The sequence below is a fragment of the Oenanthe melanoleuca genome, chromosome 4A (genome assembly GCF_029582105.1).
Source record: "Oenanthe melanoleuca isolate GR-GAL-2019-014 chromosome 4A, OMel1.0, whole genome shotgun sequence".
Taxonomy (NCBI): Eukaryota; Metazoa; Chordata; class Aves; order Passeriformes; family Muscicapidae; genus Oenanthe; species Oenanthe melanoleuca.
This window is the reverse complement of record NC_079338.1, coordinates 10,900,829-10,928,727: the sequence shown is the minus strand read 5'-3', so window position 1 is coordinate 10,928,727 and position 27,899 is coordinate 10,900,829. Positions and strand designations below refer to the sequence as shown.

Below are 27,899 nucleotides of genomic sequence, written 5' to 3'. Positions count from 1 at the left end.
GCATCTTCCCAGCAGGCTTCGTAATTGCTGGTAAATCACTCTAATGCCCTGGGCTGAGAGGTGCTAAGTACAAATATCTAATTATTTCAAGCATATTTCATCAAGTTAAAAGTAACTAATACAATCTTTGCTTTAAAACCCCCACACTTTTACTGGATAAGAGCCTAATGACCAGCTTCTCCCAGGAGAAAAGGGAAAGTGTACACTGATAGCGATGCAAGAGGCAAGGTACAAATGCTCTGATCAATTAATCTTCTCCAGAGAAAACAGCGGTTATTTACCTCGGATGAACTAGAGGAGCCCCGAGCTCACTGACAGAGAGGCTGACACTGGTCCCCTCTTGCTCAGATGTCCTCACCCTGTGCTAGTGATGGAGGACACGGGTCTCATCTCTCTCCTCCGTTCCGTTCCGTGCCGGGGTCGGCCTGTGCCGCAGCACAGGGCGTGCGCTCCCGGAGAGCTATTGGTGCCCTACCACTGCCCGTGCCGTGAATCCCTGCACCCCATTCCACCTCCCGAGCTTCGGGAACACAACCCCCGCCCCACGCACCAGCCTGGCCAGGAGATCCAGCTGTGGGCACAGCTGTGGGCGCAGCTGCCGGCGCGCTCTCCTGCCGGCGGGTCGGCTGCGGGCAGGCACCGGCACCGGCACCGGTACCGAGCGGCGGGAGAGCGGCAGCCCCGGCCAGCTCTGAGCAGCCCGGGGCAGCTGCCAGACCTCTTTGTGTCCCGCTGCGCCCATTTATTAGCGCAGCCGGCGAGCGGCTTTCAGCCATGCTCAGGAAAGGAAATGGAGAAGTGGTGCTGTGCCGGCTGGGGCGGCACCGTGCAGCCCGCGGGAGCCCGGGACGGAGATCCCCGCGCCTTCGGGCAAGGTCCCAGCCCGGGGCAAGGCAGCCTTTCCCACCCTTGAACAGGGCCCGGCTCTCTGGCGAAAGGAAGGGTCACCGGTCCCGTTGGACTCGGGCCCAGAGAACGAGCAGGTGGATCGTGCCGAGCTCAGGCGGGGACAGCCGTGTAAAACGAGCCCGTCTGCTCCTCGAGAGCTGCGCGGACACAGCGGGGCAGCCCGCACGCTGCCAGCACAGCGCTGGGGCTGCTCCAGTGCAGGCTGCAGCACCCCGGCTGCCCCAATGCATCGCCTCGTCCTGTAATTCACTGAGGAGGAAAATCCGACACTCCCCAGCCCCGGTCTGCAGGAGTCCCTCTGCGTTTCGTCTGAGAAAACCGGGGCTGTGAACTCCTGGCTGCTGTCTCCGCTCGCGGCGATAAATATAGACCTGCCTGCTCCTCTCACTGCCCCTTCCACCGCAAAAGAGATTTCGCAATCTTTAACCCCGGCCCCGCTGAGACTGACAGGCACACATTGACCGACACTTCTCGCCATCGGAAACCCCAGCGATTTGTTAATGTTTATTAACAGCTACACGGTCTCCTGGGGGAAGAGCCTGGCTGCCCCATGTAGGGCGTTGGTTGGCAGTGATGGGAACGCAAATATGAGGCAGGATGCAGTGAGGGTGCTGCAAAGGGCACCAGATGCCAGAGGACTCAAGATAGGATCCTGCTGCGTTGGGCTTACCCCCTTTAGGAAAGCAAGTTATTTTTTGATCCACTCCTGAACAGCAAGGGTAGGGAAGGAAAGCAGCATTGTTCCCCACGGTCTTGGCATAGCTGCTGTTTTAGAAGGTGCTGTAGGGCTGCAGAGCAGTGCTGGGGAGGGGGCTCTGTTTGTGAGTCTCAGAGAGCCAGGACTACACAGCACCCCCCCGGGGGCCAGTACTGCTGTGCAAACATTCACATTTTTTTGTGTTTCCCACCCAAGAATGGACAGGAACAGCAGCACCAGTGGCATGGAGGGTCAGCTCAGGAGCCCCAGACAGAAGGTGGTGAGTATTTTGGGGGCTGCCAGCCTCATTTCACAAGGTGAGGGGGGAGGCTGCTGCAAGAACCTGATTTGTGGCTGATAAATTTATAGCTACATTGCTTTAGGAAATGCTGCTTTGTCTCTTAGGCAAAGCACTTGGTATGGGAGGAGGGGGAAAGGGCAGTGGCAGGTCTGGCCAGTGGTGGTTTGTGGTGAGGGGGACTAGAAGGGACAGGAACCCCTGGGCAGGGTGACCCTCTGCATACCTGGATTTCAGCAGGAGGAATCCAGCATTGAGAGCTGACCTGATCTGAGGTGAAAATGGGGAAAAGCTCCTGGCCTCCCCCAGGACACCCACAACAGTCAGCACAGAATGATTTTGCCAGAGATTAACTCCAGATTTGCTTTCCAAGCTGTCACAGCAAGCAGTGACTCAGGGCTGTCCAGTGTCCCAACATATCCTTCCGTGGCTCTGCCTTTTCCCTGCCCCACTGCACTCCTGTCCCAGCTCCTGCCACTCCTTCTGCCCCTTATCCAGGTGCAAGGAACTGTTCCAAGACCATCTCTATCCTGGGCTGCAAAGATAAATCACCTGTGCTTCATTCCACCTACTCCCTAGCTGAGAGATCTGCCAGGGACCTGTACTGAGATCATCCCATCCTGCCCAGCTGCCCCACAGAGACCCATGGTGTGTTCTTGGGGCTTTCTCAGCCTCCCAGGGCTGCCATGGTGCCCTCGTGGCCTTTCCCAGCCATCAGGACAGAACCCTTCACCAAGAGAAGAGTCACACAGCATAGAGCCAGGAGAGCTGGAAACTTCTCTCCTTGCAAAAGTGTCCTTCAGCTCCCAGGGTGAGGTCCCATGACAGGGGACACTGTCCCCATATCCCCCCACAGCTTTAAGCATTGGTAGCAGCTTCTGAGTGTGGACTCTTGCTGCCTCCAGTAGAAGTTTGTGTGAAATTCAAAGGGCTTTCCCCAATGCAGCACTAAGCATCAGTGTGGAGTTCATCTTGGCAGTCCCCCCCTTCTCTAGCAGTCTGAGGAAATGTTTCCAAAACATCTGCTGGTAGCTCTTTTATTTAATGGGGAGAGTGGGAAGAAGAACACCTCTTCTTCCCCCTCTTCATCAGTCACTCACTCCCTTGCATGTGTCCTGGCAGGGTACAACCCCCAAACCTCCTGTCTCATGTCCCTGCTGTGGCTCATGCTGTGGCTGCTGCTTCCTGGCTCCAAAATCCACTGCTCTCATCAGCCCTGTGCCCTGTGTGCCCTGTGTGCCCTGTGTGCCCTGCACCTCAGGCCATGCAGGAGCTGGCTCGGGAAGGGCTCCAGCCTGGGCTGTGGGACCTGCTCCAGCACTGCCTTGGCTGTACAGGCAGCTGGGGGCAGTTTGTGGCACAGTGCTCTGACACAGGGGTGCTCCCAGAAGAGCCCCACCAGGGCCCTGTCCAGAGCCCATCAGGGCAGTCAGTGGGATGGGGATGGTTTACAGTTTACTCTGCCCAGGCTTCCCAAGGGACATCTTCAGACTTTGGAGTTAGTGCTCTCCTCCCCCCTCCCCTCCCCTCATTCTCACTGTTTTGCAGGATTTGTATGTCTGAGCAGAGTTTAATTTCTTGCCCCCAGTTCAAAAGAGCTTCCAAGCAAGGTTTTCACCAAGCTGCTGGCCATGTCCCAGCTCGCCTGGGGTGACCCACAGCTTGCAGATTTCTTGTCTGTGGGTCCTGGCTGCAACAGGTGCCTGTGGCTGGCAGGTTTGCATGACCCTGAGCCCAGACAGACAGGGGAGATCTTGCCATGCAGCTGCTGCTGATCCGTGCCTGGAGCAGGCACAGCAGGGCACAGCAAAGCACAGCAGGGCACACCAGGCAGAGCAGGACAGAACAGGCTAGAGCAGGGTAGAGCAGGCTGAGCAGGGCACAGCAGGCAGAGCAGGGCACACCAGGCACAGCAGGGTAGAGCAGGCACAGCAGGGCACACCAGGCAGAGCAGGGCACACCAGGCAGAGCAGGGTAGAGCAGGCACAGCCGCCTCGGGGAGCCGTGGCAGGTTCTGTCGAGCGCGGCTCTGACCCAGCCCGGAGCGGCTGAACCCTGCGGCAGCGTTTGGTTGGAATGCGGGGAGCTGATGAACCCATCCGGGTCACAGCATCACCTTCTCTCCGGCGGTGCCTGCCCCGAGCTGAAGGCAAGGTCAGCATCTTCTCCCACCAGCCTGCTTTTGGAGACCTGCCCGGATTCAAGGGGAATTAAGCACAGCTTCACAGTACAGAGTCTCAGGTGACTCTTGCCCAGGCACAGGTACAGAGAGATTTGTGTTCCTGAGTTCTGGACAAGCAAGTTTTCACCCCTTAGGCAAAATACAAACTCTTGTAACCTGGGGAGATGCTTTCCCCTGGAACTCAATGTAATTTAAAAAGTAACAGCACAGGGATTTCTTCAAAGAGTGAACACTTGCTCACATGCCAAGAAAAATAAGCTGGTTGATCTCTTCAATAGTGCTGCCTGCTATCATCTGTGGCAGCACAGAGAATGTGCACTTGAACTCAGAGGTGTTGCAGAAGTGTGGGAACAGTCCCAGCCTTCCCAGACCACAGGTTTTCTTTGGTCATATACATGCAGGTGGAAAAAGATGATTTTCTGTAAATGCCAGTGCAAGGAGAAGTGCCCAGTGTGACAGCAGTGACGTACATGTAATGGAAAAATGGGTGCTGGGTTCTAAGTGATCTTAAGTTGGAACAGCCAAAACTGCCTCTCTTTAACTCAAGAGTGATGATGGGAAAATGGAAATTTGAAACATTTCCAGATATTAAGTGCTTTTGCATTTATTTTTGGCCAATGAGAAGTTCAGCTTGCCTGTGGGGGTTGTGTTCTGCAACTCTTCCAGGAAAATAACCATGAGGAGACGGTCCAGAATCCTGACAGAGAGAAGGACGAGCCTAAGGCAGACATGGGGAGCAAAACCTGGGCAGACCTGGCTGGGGAGATGAAGATATTCTTGTGGAACCCAGAGGAGAGAACATGCTTGGGAAGAACAGCCAAGAGCTGGGGTAGGTCCTTGCTCAAGCCCCACTTTATGGGATTGTTGCCTTTTCTGCTTCTACAACAGGTTCACTTGCCTGTGAATGTCCTTGATAGCTTGGACTGACCACCTCTCATTTCTTTAGTGTTAATGTTTCTAACTGTGCAGTAAATAACTAGAGAGGAGGACAAGCAGAAAACCATGTAAAAGTTACCCTTGGTCTGGAGGTTAATGCTGATGGAGAATGTGAAAGCAAATGTTCTGCTGCCCAGACCATGTCCCAGAAAGAAGTTTAGAGCCTGAGCAAGCATGGGAGCTCAGGTCAGTCTGCTGCACCTCTGCTGCCCCCAGCACTCTTACCCCTGTCCTGTCAGGGACCCCTGGGACAGTGGCTTTGGTGCCATCAGGCTGTGGGGGAAAAGCACCTGGGCTGTGGGGCAGGTTTTTGTGGAGGGTGCACACCAAGGGGCAGAGCAGCCCTCCCTGCCTGAATGAGCCCTGGTCAGCACTGTCACCCCATGGCTTCCCAGGCAGTGAAGGGTGCCCACAGCTGGACCCACAGTGCTGTCACAGCAGTGCACTGGGATGTGCCAGCTCTGCTGCTTCTGAGTGCCCCGTCTACTTTATCCACATCCATGTGGTCTTCAAAAATTGTTGCTGGGTCTGGAGGTGCCCCAGGTGGTTAAGAGCAGCCTGTGGGGTGAGCACTGATGCAGGCTTGGTCCAAAATCAAGGTGTCACAGGCACAAGTGGTGCCACCCACCTTTGCAGCTCTGTTGTGCCAGCATGCAGCCCCCTTGGCAGAGTGAAAATCTCAGCCTGATCCAGAGCCACCTGCACATCCATCAGTGTAAGGCTGTGAACTACCAGGGGCTGCTGCTCAGTGTTTGCAGCCCTTGGCTGGCACTGCCAATGCACCACAGGCCCCATAGCCCTCCCATGGCCCTGCCAAGAGCTCTGGGTCTCCTGCAAAGCATGTGCTGACAGCTGGGAGAAACAAAGAAAGCTGCCCACCAGCACCAGAGGAGTCTGAAAACCTGCAAGTATGAGTCTGGGACAGACCTTGACACTCATGTTTGTGCTCCTGTGCCTTTGCTGGCCACAGAGGCAGACCAGCTTTTCTGCTTCTTTGCTGGATGGGAGGGCATAGACCAAAGTGTGGGAGCAGTAGGATGACAGTCCTTAGTGATGTAGGTTTGGTTTTCTGGAGGCTCTTGCAGATCCTGAGAAGATCCTTGTGAGAGGATTTGCTCAGTCTGGTGTGAATGTGACCCTGGCAGGCTGCTGCTGGCAGTGCTAGCAGCACTGGGGCAGGTGCAGCACCCTCCTGTCCCCTGGGATCACTGTGCTCTGCTATATGACCCCCTGCCCATGAGCATACATGCCCTTGGTGCACACACATGTGCTTACATGTCTCTACATGGGGGCAGGAGAAGCTACTATAAAAATCAAAATTTAAAGTGAGAGCATTTGGAGGTGAGTGGAGCTGAACTTTCCTACTCTCATCTCGTGGGTGGGGAGGAAGGAATTTTCCCAGCCTGGAGCTGCTCCCCTGTGCTGGCTCTAATGGTGTCCCCTGGAATGGGGGTCTTAGGGGACTAAGACTCACCAAATGCAGGGAGACAGCTGGCCACAAGGTCATCACCTGAAGCCCCAGCCCCTGAGTAAACTGCACCCCCCTCTCTGCTGGTGACAACACTCCCTGCTGCACCACAGGAAAAATAAAAATGGGAGCAGTAGTAGGAAGATGTTGCAACAAGCATCAATTTGGTGCTCCAGCAGCAGCTCCAGCTCTGCCAGGCTGGAGCAGAGGCACCATCCAGCATCACTGTGGCCGGGCTGGGCATTGTCCCTTCTGTGCCACCAGCAGCAGTGGTGGTCCCATCTGTCCTGGCTTAGCCCTCAGCAGGACACAGCCCCACAGTGGTTCCCAGCACGGTGGCCCTGGCAGAGCACGGCAGGAGAGCACATCTGTGTTCCCAGGGCTCCCTCCGAGCTGCCGGAACGTTTCTCCTGGGAAATATTTGGGTTAGGGCTTCGCTTTGCTTTCTGAGCTGCTGGGTTTTATTCATAGGCTGTGGCCTCTGGAGACATCCTCAGCCATCAGCCCAGTCCAGAGGAAAAACAAACCCATTCCCTGAATGTCTGGGCTATGAAACAGTCAGTGGTGCTGCAGCCCTGAGCGATGCTGCTTGCTCAGCCCCAGCACCAGGGTCCTCCCCATGCAGGGGACAGGAATCAGGGCAGGAGCATCACCCCACAGCCCCATCAGGAGCTCGGCTGAAGCCACGGGTACCTTTGCATGTTACCATGCCAGGAGGGGGTGTGAAGGGCAAGAGGGAATATTGGATCTGTCTGTTGGAGAGAGGTGAGGCAGGTGGACACACAGACCTGGTCCTGACACAGGTCCAGGAGGGGCCATGCAGCAAAAGGGATACAGAACCAAAGAGCAGCTACCCCAGCCCTGGAGCAGCTGGCAGTCCTGCAGCCAGAAACACCAGAGTGTGTGTGCAGGGCTGGGTGTGCAAGCTCCCACCTCCACCACGGCCTCAGAGCTGCAGAGGACGCCGTGCTGAGCACGTCTGTGCATCCCTGTGGGACACATCCCACGGGATGTGCTCTGGTTGCCTTAACAGCGACATGCCTGTCTCTTTTGCAGGCTTGATCTTACTGTTTTACATCATTTTCTACACGTGCCTGGCGGGAATGTTTGCCTTCTGCCTGTATGTGATGCTGCTCACGCTGAGCCCCTACACGCCCCGGTTCCGGGACCGCGTGTCGCCGCCAGGTGGGTCCCCCCAGCCAGCCTGGCCTCGGGCACTCTGCTCATCAGTGTCCTTACAAAGGGCATGGCTAGCACCTCAGGCAAGGCTGTGCACTCCCACAGCCACCCAGCCCTCCCCAGCACAGGGTGTTCTCACCTGAGGGCACTGGCAGAGCTGCAGGTTCTCTGCAAAGGATCAGGCATCTTCTCTTTCCCCATGAGAAGCATTCACCCTTGTGATACTAATTGTTATTCTAATTGCACTGTGTATTGTTATCATTATTCTCAAGGCAAAAGCCAAGTTTACGTATTTCATAGGTAATACTGATGCATTTCAGCTTTATACCTCCTGCCTTCAAAATAAAATGCAAATCATGAGTAGCTTTTATGCATTATTATTTGGGGGAGTTCTGGCAAGAGAATGTTCAGAAAATCCTTTCCCTATGTCAGACATAGCATTTCCCTGTGTTTTTGTGTTGGTGGGGAAGTTGCCCTGTTCCTTGTCTGGAACTGCCCACTCAGCTGGGAACAGAGGGGACCCACAGCCTCTCTGTGCAACCCCAAGCCCATCACTAACCCACAACACTACTGGAGCTCTTCATATCTCCCATGTCTCCTGGGATATTTTGACATGTATGGTGTTCTCCAGGGGTGAAATGAAGGTGAGGGATCAGTAGGTTGAGGAGAGAGTTGCTTTGTGAGCTGGTGCTGCCTCTCTCATGCCAAGCCCGGTCACAGTGCACCAGCCCCTGCAAGCCCATGGCTGGCCCACCTACATTTGCTTTATCAGGGTCTGTCTCCTTCTTCAGGAGTGATGATCAGACCATACTTGAATGGGTTCACCATTGCCTTCAATGTCTCCCAGCCCAACACGTGGCAGCCCTACGTGGACAGCATGCACCACTTCCTGGCAGGTGAGCCCTGGGAGTCATGGTGAGGTTGTTTTTATCCATGGATACATGCATGCAGTGCAGGGGTCTCCTCCTGGGTGCCTCATGACCCACATCTGGAAAGGGAGGCTCACAAGATCATGGGAGCTTCTGTGGGAGGGAGCTTTGCCTTTCCAGGTATGACTTCCTACCACCCTTGATGTCCTCTGAGAGTTTGGGTCTGTGCAGGTCTCAGGAAATTTTAATAAGTCTCTTGGTCCCCTCCAGCTTATGATGACAAAGTTCAGGAGGAGAAGAACATCGAGTGTGTCCCAGGGCAGTACTTCATCCAAGGGGGAAGTGACAGTGAGGAGAAGAAGGCCTGCCAGTTCAAGCGCTCGCTGCTGCAGAACTGCTCTGGCATCGAGGACCCAACGTTTGGCTACTCCAAGGGCCAGCCCTGCATCCTGCTGAAGATGAACCGGGTACAGAGACAGCTGCTTGTTTTAATTCCTTTCTTTGGGGCATCCCAGTGTGATGAAGACCAGACAGGGACTGATATTCCTTCAGTTCTCAGGCCCAGTGAAAAATGGAACTAGAATCCCCAAACCTTCTGGCCATATTTGCTAGAAAACGTTTTAAAAAAACTTGCTCCATTTGATTTGCTGAGGCCTTAATGCTTGGAGGGTCTTCTACCAGACCCTTGCTCATGAGGAACTGAGCTTTAGGGGAACACCCTGGACCTCAGATGCTTTAATTTAATTTAATTTAAGTCTAACAGCATGGTGGTTCAGTGCTCATTGCTGGGAGAATAAGCATGGTGGGGATTGTGAGCTGTGTGGGGAAGAGGCTGTGTTACTCCAGGGGCTCTGGACTCGCTCTGTGCTCTCTGCTCTGCCCCTGCTCTCAGGCAGCACTCTGGCACCCTCCGTGGGCAGGCTGCACTGGGTGGGGTGGCAGACCTGCTGCAGGGACACACAGCTCCTGTCTTCAGCAATGTGGCTGGCAGCCAGAAAGGTTTAAGCCCTGGAGAAGGGAGGCAGCATGTGCTTGGCACTGCATTTCATAGAAGCATGGATGTTTTTTGCTGTTGCAGATCATAGGCTACCGCCCTGGTGCCGGGGTCCCCGTGAGCGTGGACTGCAAAGTGCAGGTACTGCTCTCAGTGCTCAGCATGTGGTGGGTACAAGGCCAAATGTCTCCTCCTGATGGACCTCAGCACAATTTGTCCTCATTTTAGCCCCAAACACTTACAGGACCCAGGGCTGCCCACATGTCTGGACACAATCTGTGGCCAGTCTGCTGGTGGCAGAGGTGTCCAATCTCCTGCTTCCCCTGTTGCTCCTGCAGCCTCATGGGCACCACCATGCCCAGCCCTGGGGCAGCCTGGGGGCTGGGTGCCAGGTCCCAGCTGGAGCCTGGAGTCATTGGGAAGATGTAGGAACTGCTCATATCCATCTCCAGCTGCTCTGCAGCATCCTCAGTCCCGAGGGCACCCTGCAAGCCATCAGCAATGGGGTGAAGGAAGGGCTCCCACTGCCCAGGCAGCTGCTGGATCTCACCTAGCAAAGGCACCGTAGGGAATCAACAGGCAGCAAACTCTAACCCTGGCTGTGCCTCCACAGCTCCACTCTTCCCTGGCTGGAAGCAGGGCAGTGACTGGGCTCACAGCAAACACAGCACAGCTGAGCTCAGCCAGGGGCTGGCAAGGGACATCTGCTCTGAGACAAGCTCTGAAGGGAGCTGTATTTTGTGTCCCATGTCCTGTGTGTGTGCATGTGCCTCTGTTTTTTTTTCTGATCACAGAAAGGCAATGAGAGTCACCTCAGGTCGGTGGACTTCTACCCTGGGAACGGGACATTTGACCTCATGTATTACCCCTACTATGGCAAGTTCACCCATGTGAGTAAGGGTCTGGCATCTCTGCTATGCTTCCTTGGGAATGGGAGGGCAGGAGCAGCTGCACAGGCTCCAGATGTGCCTTCAGGCTATTTTGGGCAGATGCAGGCAGGACAGAGGCCATGGGCACTGGGATTGCAGCACTCTATTATTGTGTCTGACAAACTGTGAAGGTGTGTGAGTGTGTAATTGTGTGTGTGAGTGTGTGTGTGTGTAACTGTGTGTGTGAGCGTGTAACTGTGTGTGTGTGTAACTGTGTGTGTGTGTAACTGTGTGTGAGTGTGTGTGTGTGTGTGTGTAACTATGTGTTTGTGTAACTGTGTGTGTAACTGTGTGTGTGTAACTGTGTGTTTGTGTGTGTAACTGTGTGTAACTGTGTGTGTGTAACTGTGTGTAACTGTGTGTGTGTGTGTGTGTGTGTGTAACTGTGTGTGAGTGTGTGTGTGTGTAACTGTGTGTGTGTGTAACTGTGTGTGTGTGTGTAACTGTGTGTGTGTGTGTGTGTGTAACTATGTGTTTGTGTGCATGTAACTGTGTGTAACTGTGTGTGTGTGTGTAACTGTGTGTTTGTGTGTGTAACTGTGTGTGTAACTGTGTGTGTGTAACTGTGTGTAACTGTGTGTGTGTGTGTGTGTGTGTAACTGTGTCTGTAAGTGTGTGTGTGTGTAACTGTGTGTGTGAGCATGTAACTGTGTGTGTGTGTCTGTGTGTAACTGTGTGTGTGTGTGTAACTGTGTGTTTGTGTGTGTAACTGTGTGTGTGTGTGTAACTGTGTGTGTGTGTGTGTGTGAGCGTGTAACTGCGTGTGAGTAACTGTGTGAGTGTGTAACTGTGTGTGTGTGAGTGTGTGTGAGTGTGTAAGAGTGGGTGTGAGTGGGTGTAAGTGTGTGTGGTTTTTAGGACAGCAGAAAGCATTGAGACTCCCATGGTCTGGTGCTGTCCTGGCAATGACCCCAAGAGGTAATGTGTAGTGATCCCATTTTGCTGAGGCACAGACACAGAAAGGCTCAGCGTGCTGAGGGACCCCGATGGACATCAGGCAGACTCTCTCAGATGCCTGGAACCATGAACCATTTACAAATTATTTTAGCGAACATAAAAGCCCTGCCTGCTTTTCTATTCCCTCAAAAATTACACTTAAATTTCCCTTCTTTCCAGGTCAACTACACCTCCCCACTGGTGGCTATGCACTTCACAGATGTGCAGAAGAATTACTTGGTCCCCATCCAGTGCAGTCTGAATGGGAAAGGAATTATCAACGACCTGAACAGTGACCGCTTCCTGGGCCGAATCATCTTCACACTCAGCATTGGGAAGTAGCCCCTGCCAACACCAGGCACTTAGGTTAAGTCAACCAAAGGCTTTTTCCTTTTTAAAGCATCAAGCCAGCATTTTTTTCTGCTAGGAAAAACAGGCACATGGAAATTACTGTTAATTTATTTTTGTTCATAGTTAGGAAACCAATGACATACAATGGAATGTGGATCCACATTTTTCATCTTCTGATGTAAATCATTAGTAAAATTTAAAGAAGAGAACCTGCAAAAGATTTACTTTTGATTGAAAAAAAAGTTCTGGTATCCAAATACTATTTTCATAAGGTCTTTTACAAGTGATCCTTGTGGAATGCATCCTTCCTGGTTTCAAATTCTATTTTTTAGCATAGTTTTATGTGCATTTCTCAGGCAAAAGCTAAAAAGGAAGTAGATTGTTAGCACTATTCTTGTTAAAACAATAAACAGCAAAAATTCTGGATTATGCCTGCAAACAACAGAGTTGAAAAGTGAAAATGGCAGCTCTCAAAATGCTTTCTAGGATCTCCAGCCCCAGAAACATCTTGACTGCAACATTTTACAGAGCTTATTCAGCACACCCAAGGTGTTGAGCAAGGGCCACAGAAAATCATTTGCCCTTGAACCCTTCCAGCTGTTCCTTTCTAAAGTGGAAAGATTAATGCATTTCTCACTCCAGTACTTCTCTCTGCACCAGGAATCCTCACCCAGTCTCTTGGACAGGGATGAGTGAGAGGAGCTCTTCTCTCCTGTCACGGTGCCTCCTGATCAGCCACAGAAGTGCCCAGAGCTTTCAGACCTGCTCTTCCCCACTCCAGAGAGGTCACAGTTATAATGCTGCAGCAAAATGCAGATAAATTCTCAGTCCTTTCACGTTTAAGGGGTCAGTGTTGGGGTGAGTGAAGGCATCAGTTTATCACCCCAAAGGCTGATGAGAAACAGAGTGTGCTGCCCCGAGCAGCCCGAGCCTCGGACGTGACAGAGACCAGCTGCCCTCTGCTTGTTGGGAGCTGTGAGAGCACAGAAGGACAGCACAGGACACCTTGGGACAATGTACTACTTGGAAAGCACACTTACTAAAATTACTGACTGAACAGGAGCATTATGGTATGTTTGTCCTACATCCATAGCCAAGGAACTTTTATCTGCCGTCATTTCCTGATCTATATAATTCTCTAAGAAGTGATTTTTTGTATTTAAAATAAAGTGACTACAGTAAAATTAACTGTATGGTGGCATTCTTGAAACACTGGTGCTAAGAGATGCTGTTTGTGCTGCCTTTTAGGGACTGAATTTCCAAGCAGCATGTTGCAACATCCTGGAATTCTGAGCACTTGATAAACTTCCCCAGGCCAAAGAGTTCAGGAGCCCAGTACAGTAACTCTTCACCAAGTATCACAACCAACCATCTGGCAAAAACTATTTATTAAGAATTGTTAAATTCCTGAACCAGAGGTAGTTTAGGAACTAATTCTGTTAAGTTGTCATTACCCAGATGGCATTGACAGAACCAGGGCAACATACTCATTCTGCCTGCACAAATTATGCAAGGGCATCTTCTGAGCAATGGAAACTGTCTTCTGCCAAATGAGAATACTGCTGGGGGATTTGCTCTTCTTTTGACATCAGAAATAAATTAAACCCACAAGCATTTCTCTACCTGCCAATTGCTATAGCTCTTTTAATGCATTTGTATTTGCGGGGTCTTGAAAGAAAACCAAACTCATTGTGTTTCATGCTATCAAATTAACAGACTTCATACTAGCAACAAGATAAAACTTTATTTAATATCTATTTCCTACCTGTCTGTTGGAAGAGGAGGTCCTTTAGCAGATGCTGGACCCATGTTTTGACTAAATCAACACAAAAATCAACTGATTTGGATGTATCTTAGAAGCAAAAGCTTCTCCCCACAAACATCCAGATCCAAGCACATTGACAATCCCTCTGGAAAAGCTCTCAGAAATGGCATTTATGTTTACTTACACTAAAACAAAGCTTTATAACTCAATAATTAACTTTATTTTCCATGCACATATTCTGCTGTCAGCATATTTGTACAGTCATTTTAAGATGTGAAAAATTGCACACACCACTCTTCATGCTGCAACAACCTTAAAGTGCTGGATCAATTTTTGACTTCTCTTGAAGCTCAAAATAATACTTCCTATGTATATACAAAATATATATATGTGTATGTGTCTGCATCTAGGAAATGACCACATTTCACTGAGATAGCCTAGCAAAAGTGATATTAAATACTTCAGTCTGCAATCTCAGCATGAGAACATAGCTGTGATCCATCTGCTGGCAGCAGAGAAGCACCACACTGACAAGTGGGTGTACTCATAAAATGCCACTTGAAATAATTCCATTTAGCACTGGCAGGGAAATCAAGTATTGCAGAGGTACAATACAAGAGACCAAGACAATCAAACCTAAAGCACACAATCCAACTCAGCAGAATTTAATTACATTCCTAAAAAAAAAAACAAAAAAACAGCTTGATCCAAGAAACCGTTTGTACTATGGAATCATTTTTGTCAGAATCAGGTAGAGTGTATCTTTGGTCTCTGTGAGGACAAGAATAATTGAATGTACAGGTATTTCTCAAACATCAAAACTAACTCTTTGGAAAACCCCCTTTCCTGAACATACAGCTATTGTGAGTTGCTTAAACATCAGTGTTGACTGCCACCTTTGTGAATGTGAATTACTGAAGGTGCTTTCTCCACAACACAGATACAAGGTCAATGCACAAAGAGATTAAATATTGAAGCAGTTTGGTAAACACCTGCTGCAGAGGACAGAACTTTGTGTGCCCTCTGGATTTATTGGCTGAAATAGGCTTTTGCCAAAATGGACCAAAAAGCTTTAAAGAGCAAGAGGCTTCTTTCATTCCATCAATATGAACCTGACGGGAATGAAGCAGAACACAACCACAAACTACTAAATTATATTTTGGTACAGTTTAGGTATGGAACATAGAATTGCAAATGCATGGCACTAATAACAAAAAAAAAGCATCTTCAAACAGGTAAGATGCTCTTATTCCTTTGGAAGTCCCTTTCTTCACTATACATATATTCACTTCTGCTTTATGATCATCATTCCTCATGCTAGAGATTTTGTGCTCTTACACTGAGACAGCAATAATGAAGAGGTTAAAAGCAGATTAATTCTATGAAACCCGAAAGGTTTTATATCTCCACTTGCATTCAGAGATCACAGCTTTTCATTGATCCTGTTAACCTATGAAAGCTGTCCAAAGGTACTGCAGGAATCTCTAAGCCATCTGTGTTCTTAGTCAGTCTGAGTGCTCTCAAAATACTTTTGAGCCTCACGTGGACCAATGCTGTGTAGTTTCTTTTATGTTCAGAATCAAAGCTGAGAGAAACAGCAGCTAGTGAAATTCCAACCTCCCACCCTCATTTCACAATTGAGCTCAGAAGAAAAGGAAAAATGCAATCCCATAAAATAGCATGGGAGACATTTCCTTCAGCAGACTGTTGCCTTTTCTGAGCAGCCAAAGTTCTCCATACCTGAACCTTATCTTGGCAAATTAAGACACCATGGTAGTGCAAAGCTATCCAACTAACATTAGTAGTCAGCTTCTCCATATGATATTAAACAAATTAATTTATATAAGAATCAGATATTCTTCTTATATTATATCTGGGTATTAGTGAGATCAGGTACTACTTTTACATTTTGAAAGAATAGAAAACTCAGGCTGATTCAGAACAACAGCCATATGCCAAGTTCCCAACAGGAATCTGCTGCAAGCTGGGTATTTATTTTCCCACTGCAAGTGCAGTCCCTTTTGACACAGCATTCACACTTTATAGTTTTAGCTGTAGCATTAACCAAGATAAGCCGCAGGCATCTATACATTTTCTTGTATAAAAAGATTAAACAACAGAAAGTTTTGTAGATGTCTTCTTTACTAAAAATAATCACATTTCCCACAAGGACACACAAACTCTGCTCAATTCTCTGGTCCTCAGAACACTTACTTTCTCCAAAGTCATACAGTAGCTTCTGCAACTCATCTTCAGACTCATGGTATGTTAGTCTGTCATGAAGTGATTGGTATTCTGTCATGATGTGATTTTAATTTTTTAAAATAAAGAAACCTTGAATTAATTTGTTTCTCTTTTTTCTTTTAAGGAGCAGGTCAGGAGGTCTGGCAAAGGGAAAAGAACAGGGAAGGTGGGCAACAGAGATGGAATGAAGAGATTATACAGACTGATAGCCAGTACGACTTTTTCTTCTTCCAATGATATAAGATATAAAGACAAGAATGATAAGGAATCCAAGCGCCACACCCACTGCGATGGGAATAAGAAAGTTCAGGTCAGAATCAGCAATGCATTCTTCAGCTGCAGAAAGAACAAAACAAAAAAAAAAAAGCAAGGAAGAATAAATTAGTAAGGGAAATCAAGCATTAGAAATCAAAGAAAGCAAGGAGCAAACAGGCATTTTTGAGAAATTACATTGTATTAGATACAATAATACATGTAAAGTAAAATCAGTATTGAGTAAGGAATTGATGGAAAGATTGATTTCTTTAAACACATTTACTACATACATCCGTTATATTGGTAATATACTTCTGATTTGTACATTTAAGTTGTACATTTAATTTCAGCTTCCTCGAGCAAGCACAGGATAGATTAGAAATGTAAGGAACCAGAAGCCTGAGCACGCATTAGCTGATCACACTGAGTTAGCAGCAATAAAGCAACAAAAACCCCACACTAGTATATTACTGTCTTGTCCAGGGTTCCTCCCAACCCTCGAGTCAGCAGCACTCCTCTGGGTTCTACACATGAAGACATAAGGGATAATCCACGTAACAAAGCCAAAACATACTACGACCTACAAGAGATAGCCAAGATAAATGTGACTCCATGTGCTGCATGGAAAACACTGAAAGACTGGTGGGGTGGGTAACTTTATTTTCCATGCAAAAGGGTTATTAGTTTCAGCTGAGAACTACATAAACCTCACTGAAACCCACATCAGAGGGAAAAACAGAAGAGACATCTATAATGCTACAGTGGCTTTTAATATTCAAGTTGTAAAACATGTGAGGAGCTCCTTGCTGGTAAAAACACCCATCAATGATTAGCACACCACGCTGGGAACTGGTTTCAAACTCGGGGCAGGGCTTGGCATCACCATCTGTTTGTAAGGAGAGCAGAGCTCCACATGACTGTGCCAGGAGAGGTTTGGTAAGGCAGGAGGCCGTGCCTGGGTTCTCCAGCACTGGAACAGTGCCTGACTTACATGTTTCATAAAGCAGCACTCCTTGTAAAACTACCTGGAGTTTTTAATTAGGACAAAGCATCACACATAGATACAATGCTTTCTCAAAACCTGGCTGCTGTTTTTCATTGAATCAGCATTTATTATGGGAAATGTATTGTCTTGCTTTTGCATTTACAGTCCAGCACACACCTGCTGTGGCCCCTTCCTAAAATACTTCAGAAAGCCTTTGACTAAGAGCAAGGAGAACAACATGTGGAGGCTCAACAGGTGAAAATACTGAAGTCAGATTATTTGAAGGCACCTACTGCCAAGTAGAGCAATATTTGGAAGGGAAAAAAAAAAAAAAAAAAAAAAAAAGGAAAGCAACTATGCACCTTATTCTGACTGAGACAATATTTAAACATCTTAAAGAGAGACATGCATTTGATAATTACTCATCTTCGTTCACTAAATACCAACACAGACAATGTGCTAGATACTGGGTAATGGGTCACTAAACACTAACACTAAATATTAATGGATTTGCTAAGGATGAAGGTACCCAGTAGGCAGTGACAGATATTCCCTCTCTTCTTCAGAGGAAGGAGATGGCTGCAGTATGCATCACACTGTGGTACTGTGACAGGGAATTCCCAGGGTGAAAAAGGGGTTAAGGGTTCATACCAGGAACATTCCATCCTTGCTGGCACTCATCTATCCAGGTATGGCTACTGTACAGTGGTTAGAAGCTTCAGAGAGGTGTCTTCAAGTGCAACTACAGCCCAACACACAGCAGGGCCAGCAGGAACAGCTTTTTCAACAGACGTGGCTGAATGTGTCTCCATTCAAAAAGACTCAGACATTTTTGGCCCAAAACTTTTTTAGCCCCAGTAGAAAAGCTGCCTTCCTTTTTAATTCCAATCACGAGATTCGACCAATAGCCCCAAAGTTTATGTTTTATTAACATATGCTAAGGAATAGAGAACACTGTGGTAAATAAAAAAATTTAAAAACCAGCCAAACAAAAAACCAAAACAAGGAACAAATGAACAAACAAAATGCCCCTTGTAAAACTCAAATCCCATCATTCACTGGCTAGAAAAGCTTCTTTTGAGGACTATTAGCACAACATCTTTAACCTAAAATATCAGAAATCTTGACATTTTAGAATACAATATTTAGTAAACTGTGTATAAGGTACTAAACCAACAACACTCCATAAGAGGTTACACACATCAATATTCCACATCCACAGGTGTTAAATACATCCACAGTTTCAATGCTGTTTCCACAGACCAGAACAAAACCAGTTATGTAACAGAATCTCAGATACAGACTGATTAGAGTTCACCTTACTCATTGAGTTTATTTTCTTTAAAAAAAGACAATACAGGACGTCTATTTTCAAATCAGTTAAAAAATGTGAGCAAGTTTCCTTAAGAAATAGAACAATCTTTATTTTTTAGAGCACAGGTTAAACAGATTGACAGTTCCCTATGGAGCAATACATACAGGAAAACTAGTGGTTTTATAACAACAGGAAGTCAGGTGAAACTGATGTTTTTTGAACCAGTTACCTGCACATCAGTTAGGAGTACTTAAAACTCTGAGCCAATATACTTACAGGTTTTTGCAATGGTATTTCATGTTGATCTTAGGAACCAATTTGCATGAATTTTCTCTATTATCATTTGGAAAAATTCGCAAGGTCAGAAGAACAGTGTGATGATTACTCCTTAACAGAAATGCATGTTTAACTGGTGCCACTGAACATCACTCACAGGAAAAAAAAGGCTAAAAAATCGATACAAACTTCTGCATTTGAGGATATATTAATATGAAAGTCATTAGATCCATTTTTAAAAATGATAATGGTAAGTCTTGAAGCTTGTTTCATGATTAAACTTATAGCAGTTCCCCACTTTCATTAAAATGCATTTCAGTAACTGATGCAAAATTCAAGCTGTAGACTACAAGCTATAGTAAGCATTATCCACCCATACATGCTTCCTTGGCTAGTGTCAAGAGTAAACTGTCTTTACAAAAAAAACAACCAACCAAATCCAAACCATTACTGAAAGAAGTGTATTTTATGATTTGTATACAAACATGCCACAGACATCTCTACAACCCTAGAGAACACTAATAAAACACTAGAGCAGCTTTGATGCAGGCTAAACTCATTCTAAAGGGGGAGACAATGTTATGTTCATTAAATAACTAGTTTAGGCAGCTCATGTTATGACATATGCAAAAAAGCCACAATTATCTAAAAGTCTAAAAGACTTCTTTTTTTTCCCATGCAGTAAGAACATGTATTACAGCACAAGGAGCCCAGAGAAAAGTTGTGCATCAAGGGTTAGTCTCTACAGAGCTGCAGTTTAAGAACAGTCCAGTTGCACTGCACGTTTTTAACCTAGTTATTCTTTCCATACAGCAAGGAAAACCAGTTGTTGTGGGTCCATCTCAGACTTGTTTGGCTTTTGCATTCTTAACATTAATAAATGCTACACTGCAAACAATCCAACACAAAGTACGTTAAACATTCAGAGTGCCAATGGCGGGCAGTTATAATGTGAACTTTGACTGGCAGAGAACCATTCAAGATGAAGATTTAAAAACAAGCTGCAACAACAGATACTGGCTCATTAAATGAAAGCATCTTTAAACAATGGTCATTCAAAGCAACAAGACAGACCAGTTCTGTGCAGAGTATGGCATGAAGTTAAGTGCACTTTAAAGTTCTGGAATATTTAGAAAGGTTATTCCCTTTAAACTGATGCCAGCAAAAAAAAAAAGCTTGCATTAATTTAGCAGAAGTCTGCCTTAGGTGAGTATTTTAAATGATTGCCAAGGTATAATAAAGAATTCAGTGCCTAACAGGTTGTTTTTTTTTAAAAGCACCTGGAAATGGCACTGAAGTCTTCCCTTATATTCACCATTTGGCAAATTACTCATTTTGTTTGTACAGCCATGGTATAGGAATGATTCCTGAAATTACACCAAGGCAGGAGTAAATTACTCAAATCCTAACAAAGGCAAGTAAGTTACTGCTGCCACTTCAAGAGATCACTTAATCACCAGCCTGAAGTTCAATCCTATGGAAAACAAAGCTGCTATTGGGCATTAGACAATCCTTGTTAAATACTATACAAGTCAACAGAGTGACTAATGCTGCCAGCTTAACCCACAATTATGACAACAACTAAGGAACGCAGAGGAGAGAAGCAAGTACAAATTCTATACTATTCTGGGAGATGCCCAATGCACATCAATTCAGAATGTGCTCTTGTTTCAGGCTAGTATTTGTAAAAAGCAAAAATAAATCCTAAATGCTTTAGGATTTTTGCAAGATAAAATCCTTAGCCTAGCAATTCATCCAGTATTTGACATCTTCAAAACAGCTATGAAACCCACATCATCTTCTTAGGGCAGGAAAACAACGTGTAGTTCTGCTTCATCTGAGATAAACATTCTCCCTTTGTTTCTCAACTCCAATTAGCTGTGGCTAGTAATTACTCCTATGTTTTGGGTCTTTTTTGGACTTCAGAACTTGCACTTGCTTTGTTTAGAGTGAAATCATAACAGGAATCACACTTAGATTCACAAAGTTTGATATCCAGCATAGCTTTTTCTTCTGCCAATTATGTAAGCAACCACTATAATGGCAATCAAGACAGCAAGTGCAGCACCAACTATAATTGGGATTAGAATGCTGTCATCATCCAGCGAACACTCCTGGGCTGTAGGTGAGAAAAAGGTTGCAATAAGGAATAAATAAAGACAGAATACTTGCCAAGTGTGGTATAAAAATCTTCTTTCCTTAATACGAAGGTGTTAAAAGATCAAGTATTATTTAAACTAAGAGAGAAAACTGCAGAGTTCTCATCAATACATTTAGCATATTTAAGCATTATAATTAATTTAAGTATTGATAACCTATAGCAAGTTAAGGGTGTATGAGTTTTCCTGTGCACAAGATCTGCACTAGGCAAGGGAGCAGCCATTCTTCTACATTCAAGAACCAGGCTTATCTATTTCATACTTAAGGCAAGTCTGGTTGGTGGTTTCACTCATTAAGGATAAAAAGTGACCTAGATTTGGTATCAAGAATCTATCCAGAATGAAGACATGTTACACAGATAAAGTAACTATAATTAGAAGAAAGCTAGCTGCAACTTTAACCACAGAGTGAAATGGGTCCCTAACTCTTTAGAAAGTCTGTTTACCCTACATACACCTCGAGAGTTATCTTACTTCTGTCTAAAACCAGACCTTTTCCATCTATGTGTCTACAGATCAGTCTAGTCCAGTAAGTCTGTGCTGCAAGTATTAGCATTAAGCACAAAGACCAGTTTGCACTAAACATTAAGAGGTAATTTAAGACATTTCCGTTTTCTCCAGACAAGATCAAGATAGTGCGGCAAACAAACATTTCAGAATCTCTCTTCAGTTCTGAATATTCAAGGTTGCCTCTGAAGGAAGCTCTGACACTTCATTCTTTCCCAACACTCAGAGTGACACATAAAAGCAAAACACCTAATAATTTTCCCAAAGTTAATTTCTGCAAAAGTTCTGTCCAATTTTCTTGGAAAAAAGCTATATGTCAAGATGTTGTCTGGTAACTTTTAACCTATTCTGCATGGCAATGCAGAAATTCCCCTTAAGTGTCTCTAGCTCACTCAAGTTTTGTGAAGGAGAACCACACACTTAGCAGACATTTTTTAAGTGAGAACAAGGCTTTGCATGAACTTGAATGACAGTCTCAGAACTTCTCTTCATTCCATGTATACCTAAACACATTTTAAAAAACTGGAACAAGAGCTTCCAAGATAAAGTGCTCGTACCTGGCACTTTTTAGCAAGTAAGAATTTTGCAAGCATCACTAAAAACAAAAACATAACTCTTACCTGTAGCAAACTTATTTGCCTCCACAAGGAATGGCTGAATCCATAGATTAAAAGTATGTACTTGAACATCCTCATTGATCTGAAGAGTTTGCTCTTTTCGGCACATGTAAGAGCTACCAAGGAAAGCATCCCACTTGCTGAAATTGCTGTTATCTGCACTTGAAATGACTAAACAAAGAAGGAAAAAGAAGAAAGGGAATTTTCATGTTCACTTAAAATGCAAGACAGTTGCTAAGAGTGAGTAGCTGAATCTAGAAAGGCCAATATTTCAACACTGACTAGTCTGAAAAAAGTAGTGCAAAGTGGGTTTGATCTGCTTAACTAGAAATCAGACTGAAGTTATTACAGTACTTTGCAGTAACCTCTTTTTCATATGTACATGACATCAGGCTTTCCTTGTACCTCCCTCATCTCAGTGCTGCAGAGTTGCAAGTGTTTTAGCTTTAATGCTCTTTAATTGCTGTAGCTATGATAAGCAATTAAAGAAAAAAAAAAAAAGAGAAAACATATGTTTGTTGGGAAAAAAGTATGCTTTAGTTTTTGAAGGACTGGGCTATTTTTAGTCAGAGTTTAGTACAAGTTTTGGAAGATACAGCAGCATCTTCAAACAAAGAAGACAACAGCTAGTTTAGGAAAAAAGCTTCAAAGTTGGTACAACTGTATTTCATACCACAAGAAATTACATTACTGAAAAGAGTCATAAAGAAGCCCTCTTAATTTACAGTGACTCCATTAGCAGAAGTTTCAGGAATCATAGGGTGGTCCCACACTGCTGTTTAAAGTAAATCCTACAGCCATTTCTACTTATTACTTTTGTTCATACTAACTTCTAGACATAAAATAGAAGCTAACAGTAAGCATGAACAACACTGAAAAAAAGCCAGAAGTATTTGATGCAGACATTGAATAAATATTACACTTGTTTAAGGCAGATACTGTTTCTTACCAGAACCATTCAGACGGTTGAGCAGCGTAACATTCACCTCTCTCAGATAAAATTTTTGTACAGTTGTACTTGTATTTTTCTGTTCAAGAAGCAAGAACCAAATGTCAGTGTGCAATTCTGCATTTGTAACTTCAAGAACACATACTTTACAAAAGCCAACACATTTACCAGTCTTACATTTTCTACAACTTTAACCCAGTTCTGCATTTGTCTTGAGGCATTCAGCTGGCCAGTTCCACTTCCCATATGGGAACAGCCCACCACCAGCAAGCAACAGGAGGATCTTACTCTAAGCGATCACCATGCATGCTGTTAAATGAAAACTTAGTTTAAAATAAAAGAAGTTACTTACAACAGCAAATGTGAAACCAATCAGTGTGCTATTTCCATCATTCAATTTCAGAGTGGCTGTTGTGTTACCACAGGCACCATCTGCGATAGTTGTCTTTGGATTGATGTTGATCAGAAGAGGCTGAAACACAGACAAAGCACATCAGAGACATTCAGCTGCCTTTGGAATACATTGTCTCAGTCAGAAACAGTCTTGGGTTAGAAGAGCTTGTCATAAATATGACAGCAGAAAGAGCTGAGCTTGGCTGCTATGCAACCAAGGCTGAGTTAAATTCACATGTTGGCAGTACTGAAACAAGCAAATTGCTTGAGAAGTGTTACTTTGTTCCTTAACACAACAGGCTGCCCTCTGAGGGGAAAGACAGTATCTGCAGAAACAACAGCCATAACAGCTAGGAAAGCTCCATACTTTCAATAATGGTAGATAATTCTAACATTATTCCAATAACAAATTCTGTTGACTGCATGTAAGGTTTTTGAAGACAGGTATGATGCGGCAAAACAATTCAGATGTCAGAGAAGTGCTACATTCAATACTTAGAAGCAGTTCTGAACAGTCAGCAACGTACAAAGCAAATACCCTGCATTCATATTTCACACCGAATAACTACAGAAACTTTTACTCTTCAAAAGAAAAAAGAAGCACCTTGTCTTGAGAAACATTCAATTGCAGCCCCACAGTCGCCAGGAAACAAGTCTTATTTCCACTTTTAAGAGAGTAGTTTCCTGTGTCCGGATTCTCCACAGGTTTGGGAGTAGTTGGAGTAGGAGACACAGTAGTGATGGATGCAGTAGTTACATTTGCAATAGTAGGTGGAACACTAGGTGCAGAAGTAGGTGTATCAGCAGAACACCTAGACTCTGAAAAGACATTTTAATCACCATTTCATTGCTGAAGTCTTATTACTCAGACAAAGCACAGCTGCCATTTATTCTCAGAAATCCTGTAACACTCAGTGTTAAATCCACACTCAGTATCACTTGCCTCTAACACATGGAACGCAAAACACAAAGACAGTTCAATTATTATAAAATTGTGACATGTATTTGGTGTAGACCAATTAAGTCACCCTATTATGCTATATGCACAAGATGATGTGCTCGTCTCTTTTCTGAGCTATGAGATGAGACAACAGGCTCTGGACTACTCATATGCAACAGCAGAGGCCACCACTGGAAGTGGAAAGCAGTCAGCTAAAACCCCTCAAACTCAAATGATTTACTCAGCAACAGTCGTTCTGAAGTGCTTATTCTTAATACCCCAATTACTGGAGTACACAATTGAGAAGAATCCCACCTTGGCACGCAATCAACATTGCAGCACACTACTAAATCTGTTCTCCTAATCCATTTTTCCAGGAACAAGGAAAGAAATACTAGAGGATATTTACATGAATATTATTAAACACAGCACAACTTAGAATTGGTGGATTTGTTATTATGGGACTTTGCTCCCTGCACTAAGGTGCAATACAAAAAAGCTCTTTCACAAACTGAAATGCTCACCTTTTTTACTGACTGTGCCATTCTGAACAAAAGCCTGCATAGTAACATTCCAGAAAATCTGCGTTGTGTTTTCTGCTTCAATTAAGTAGGAATTATGACACACGTAGACAGTATTCAGTTGAACTGGAGGCGAAGGATCCTTCATAAGAACAGTAACTGGTCCTGCAAATAAGCACAAATGTTTTAATGCCTTATAAACTACAATAACTTAGAGGTAGTGTTATGTTTAATATAATTTCATAAGACAAAGACTAAGAGATAATTAAGTTTAGCAATCTTAAGCTCTCTTGAATGTTTTTGCTATGTGTCCTGACCTGAAGTGCTAGGTAATGCAGGAGTCACGAAGCTTACAGAACTAGACAAGCCATTAGAAAGGTGAACCCTTTCAGGTAAGTTTTTAAGGAAAAAAAAATTCTATTATTAGTATGCTAAATACACAGACAGCCTAACACTGTATTGCTTGGCAAGGCAGAAGGTCAAGCAGTGCACACTAAAATCAATCCTCCATGTGCCTGCTGTCTACCAGCACCTCACTGATCAAAGCTGTTTATCCTTCCCTTTCTCTTCCACTTACAGGAATTGCACACTCAGTGAAGCCATTTGGCCTGCACTGTTACTCAGCAGGCAGGTACAAGGAACAGCAGCTGGCAGCACGTGGTACAGAACTCATTACATTCATTACTAACTCCTGTATTCCTCCTTCCTTTGAAAAAGCCAAGCCAGGTCAGGTCCACAAGGTCTGACACTTCTGGCTGAGATTGCTTTGCAAGCCAAATTCTGCACTGAACGTTACCTTTTCTTTTAGCATCAGGAAATACAGTCGTGTCATTGGTGTTGTAGGTCAGTGTGATGAACTCCCCCTGGTAAGTTTCATTGTTTTTTGTGACATTAATGCTCCAAGAATGACCGTCTCCAAACTGCACTGCCACAAGGGCAGCTTGTGTGTCATTGCCACAGGTGCTTCCATTGTGTGTCACATTCGATGACAAATTCAGAGTTGTGTTTTTCTAAAAGAAAAGGGCAATTTTAAATGCATTCACATGCAGCTCTTCCCTATGACAACATTATAAACCTGCTGGAGTTAGCTGAAAACTTGCACAAGGTAAGTGTGATTATTTTACATTATTATGGAAAATTATGATAAAGGCTTCCTGACACCTGCCTGAGAAAAGAGCCATATCAGATTCAAGTACAAAAGTACAGCTCTAACTTGGCTGTAAATCATCATGCTGAGCTGCAATTACATTTACTGCTTGGCCTACGAACATAACTACACTGATACTGGTTAGACTTGGTGACTTTTGTGTATATTATTTAAGTAAGAGCAAAAGGGTACTTTCAGTCATTTGCATGACTGAAAACTTATTCTTTATTTTATAAGGATGATATAGAAATATTCTTCTCAACTGACTTAGTAAAAAGAAAGGAGGAAAGCAAACACCCTAGGTAAAAGAGCTTAAACTTTTATCTAGGTCAAAATCCAGTTCTCAGCAAGAGTTATTCCCAAATACTTACATAATCACCATTGTTTGATTCATATGTTATCAAGAACCTCATCATCCAATTTGCATACAGGCACGTAGCATTAGAAGCATCCTTTATATCTACTTCAACTGCATAGGACTGGAAAAAACCTGTAAGATATGATTATTAGCTATTAAGACATTGCTTTTACTTCATTTTCTAGAACCACTTAAAGGACAACTCATCACTAAGCAGTAAATTATATCAGGACCATATTTAATTTACCAGACACTGAAAGAATAGCTAGATTTCTAAAAAGTATCAAAAATAGGAAGCATACCATGAAACTATCAAGGCTGGCAAAAATTGACATAATGTTTTATAGTCTGTTTACCTGACATAAACTAATAATCTCAAAGCACTGACTGCCCAACACTGGACACTTTTAAGATTTGGCTGGACAGGGTGTTGGGGCCACCTTGTCTAGACCGTGGCTTTGCCAAGAAAGGCTGGACCGGCTGATCCTTGAGGTCCCTTCCAACCTAGAATTCTGACTCTCTGAAAAAAGTATGAACTTTCTGGTGACACACTGGGTAAACCAAAGGTCACGAACACAGCATTTGTACAATGTGCTGCTTGTAGACCAGGGTCTATTATTTTATGTGTTGTATCAGTGATTACGACTCAAGCCGTCCCCTGAGAGATGGGATCGGCACGCCTGCTTTGTGTTTCCACGATTTCCAGCTCGAAAGACACGGGCGTTAAATTCCCTTCGCGTTTTAAGAGAACTTTTCCCAGCTGCTGGATTCCTGACGCGGTGAATTGCCGGCGCAGCCGCTGCCGAGCCGCGGCCCCACGCCGCGAAGCGCTGACAGAACGGCCCGGCCCTGGGCGGGCCCGCGGTCCGGCTGCCGGGCCCGGCTCTCGGCGGAAGCACCCGGCGCTCCGGCCTGCCCGGCACCGGGCCTCGGCCCCGCGCTGTCCCCTCCCTCCCGGGGGTGGCGGCGCGGGGGGGCGGCAGCGGCGGCGCCTCCGCCCCCAGAAGGCGCCGCGGGGCCGAGCGGCCTCGGGACCCCCCGAGCCCCGGGAGCCCCGGAGCCCCCGCGCCGCGTCACGCGCGTGACGGGCGAGGGCGGGGAGCGGCACGAGCCTGAGAGGACACCCGACACCCGCTCCCCTCCCCCGGGCCCGGCGCTGCCCCGCTCACCGGAGACGCCGAGCAGCAGCAGCGGCAGGAGCAGGCGGCGGCAGGAGGCGGCGGGGCGGCGCGGGCCCATGGCGGCGGCGCTGCTGCTGCTGCCGGCGGCGGCGGGGACACCGGGGCACGGCGAGCGGCCGGGGCGAGCGGGCGCGACAAAAACCTCGCCAGCGGTCATGTGAGGGGCGGGGCGGGGCCGCCCGCGCGCCGCCTGTCGCCGCTCAGCGCCGCCGCTCGATTCCGTGGATCGCGGACGCGCCGCTCGTCGCGCGCCGCCTCGGGCGGGCGGGTCTGCTCCGCTCCCGTCCCGGTCCCCGGCGGCGACAGCAGCGGCGACAGCGGCGGCCGCCGGAGCGGGGCTGTGCCGCGGTGGCCTCTGCAGGGGCACCGTAGCGCGGCTCGTTCTGGCCCTCGGCAGTGTTTGCGGTTTGCACCGGGGTGCTCTAGTCTGGGAAGGGGCAGCTTACAAGAGATGCACATCCAGAGAAGTTTAATATAGAGGCTTTCACTGAGAAAACAATACAGAATAAAGATAATGCCCATGTTTGCAATAAATGCAA

At 46.2% G+C, this 27,899-nt stretch overlaps 2 protein-coding genes across 4 annotated transcripts; one reads left to right on the top strand and one right to left on the bottom strand.

Moving 5' to 3' along the window:
* The first annotated feature begins 1,581 nt into the window (after positions 1-1,581).
* On the top strand, positions 1,582-12,936 carry ATP1B4 (ATPase Na+/K+ transporting family member beta 4). 2 transcript variants are annotated; one of them, XM_056491459.1, is made up of 9 exons: positions 1,582-1,686; positions 1,823-1,886; positions 4,753-4,915; positions 7,547-7,675; positions 8,461-8,565; positions 8,809-9,005; positions 9,617-9,673; positions 10,327-10,422; positions 11,578-12,936. In XM_056491459.1, the coding sequence occupies exons 2-9, from the start codon at positions 1,824-1,826 to the stop codon at positions 11,737-11,739; spliced, it is 972 nt and encodes a 323-aa protein (XP_056347434.1). In that variant the 5' UTR covers positions 1,582-1,686; position 1,823; the 3' UTR covers positions 11,740-12,936. The 2 variants fall into 2 exon arrangements, with proteins under 2 accessions (XP_056347434.1, XP_056347433.1); XM_056491458.1 differs by having other exon boundaries at positions 1,623-1,886.
* On the bottom strand, positions 11,817-27,590 carry LAMP2 (lysosomal associated membrane protein 2). 2 transcript variants are annotated; one of them, XM_056491456.1, is made up of 9 exons: positions 27,349-27,590; positions 26,193-26,311; positions 25,471-25,684; positions 24,678-24,839; positions 23,818-24,032; positions 23,173-23,292; positions 22,821-22,899; positions 21,875-22,042; positions 11,817-16,093 (listed from the first exon to the last, which is right to left on the bottom strand). In XM_056491456.1, the coding sequence occupies exons 1-9, from the start codon at positions 27,515-27,517 to the stop codon at positions 15,951-15,953; spliced, it is 1,389 nt and encodes a 462-aa protein (XP_056347431.1). In that variant the 5' UTR covers positions 27,518-27,590; the 3' UTR covers positions 11,817-15,950. The 2 variants fall into 2 exon arrangements, with proteins under 2 accessions (XP_056347431.1, XP_056347432.1); XM_056491457.1 differs by lacking the exon at positions 11,817-16,093 and adding an exon at positions 17,903-20,707 and having other exon boundaries at positions 27,349-27,574.
* Between the last annotated feature and the right edge of the window lie 309 nt (positions 27,591-27,899).

Coding starts and splice junctions, on each gene's coding strand:
- ATP1B4 (XM_056491459.1), top strand. CDS start 1,824: ATGGACAGGAACAGCAGCACCAGTGGCATGGAGGGTCAGCTCAGGAGC. Junction 4,916..7,546: donor AAGAACAGCCAAGAGCTGGG/GTAGGTCCTTGC, acceptor TCTCTTTTGCAG/GCTTGATCTTACTGTTTTAC. Junction 10,423..11,577: donor ACTATGGCAAGTTCACCCAT/GTGAGTAAGGGT, acceptor CCTTCTTTCCAG/GTCAACTACACCTCCCCACT.
- LAMP2 (XM_056491456.1), bottom strand. CDS start 27,517: ATGACCGCTGGCGAGGTTTTTGTCGCGCCCGCTCGCCCCGGCCGCTCG. Junction 24,840..25,470: donor TCCTGATGCTAAAAGAAAAG/GTAACGTTCAGT, acceptor GCTTATTTGCAG/GACCAGTTACTGTTCTTATG. Junction 23,293..23,817: donor TGAATGTTTCTCAAGACAAG/GTGCTTCTTTTT, acceptor TCTGTGTTTCAG/CCTCTTCTGATCAACATCAA.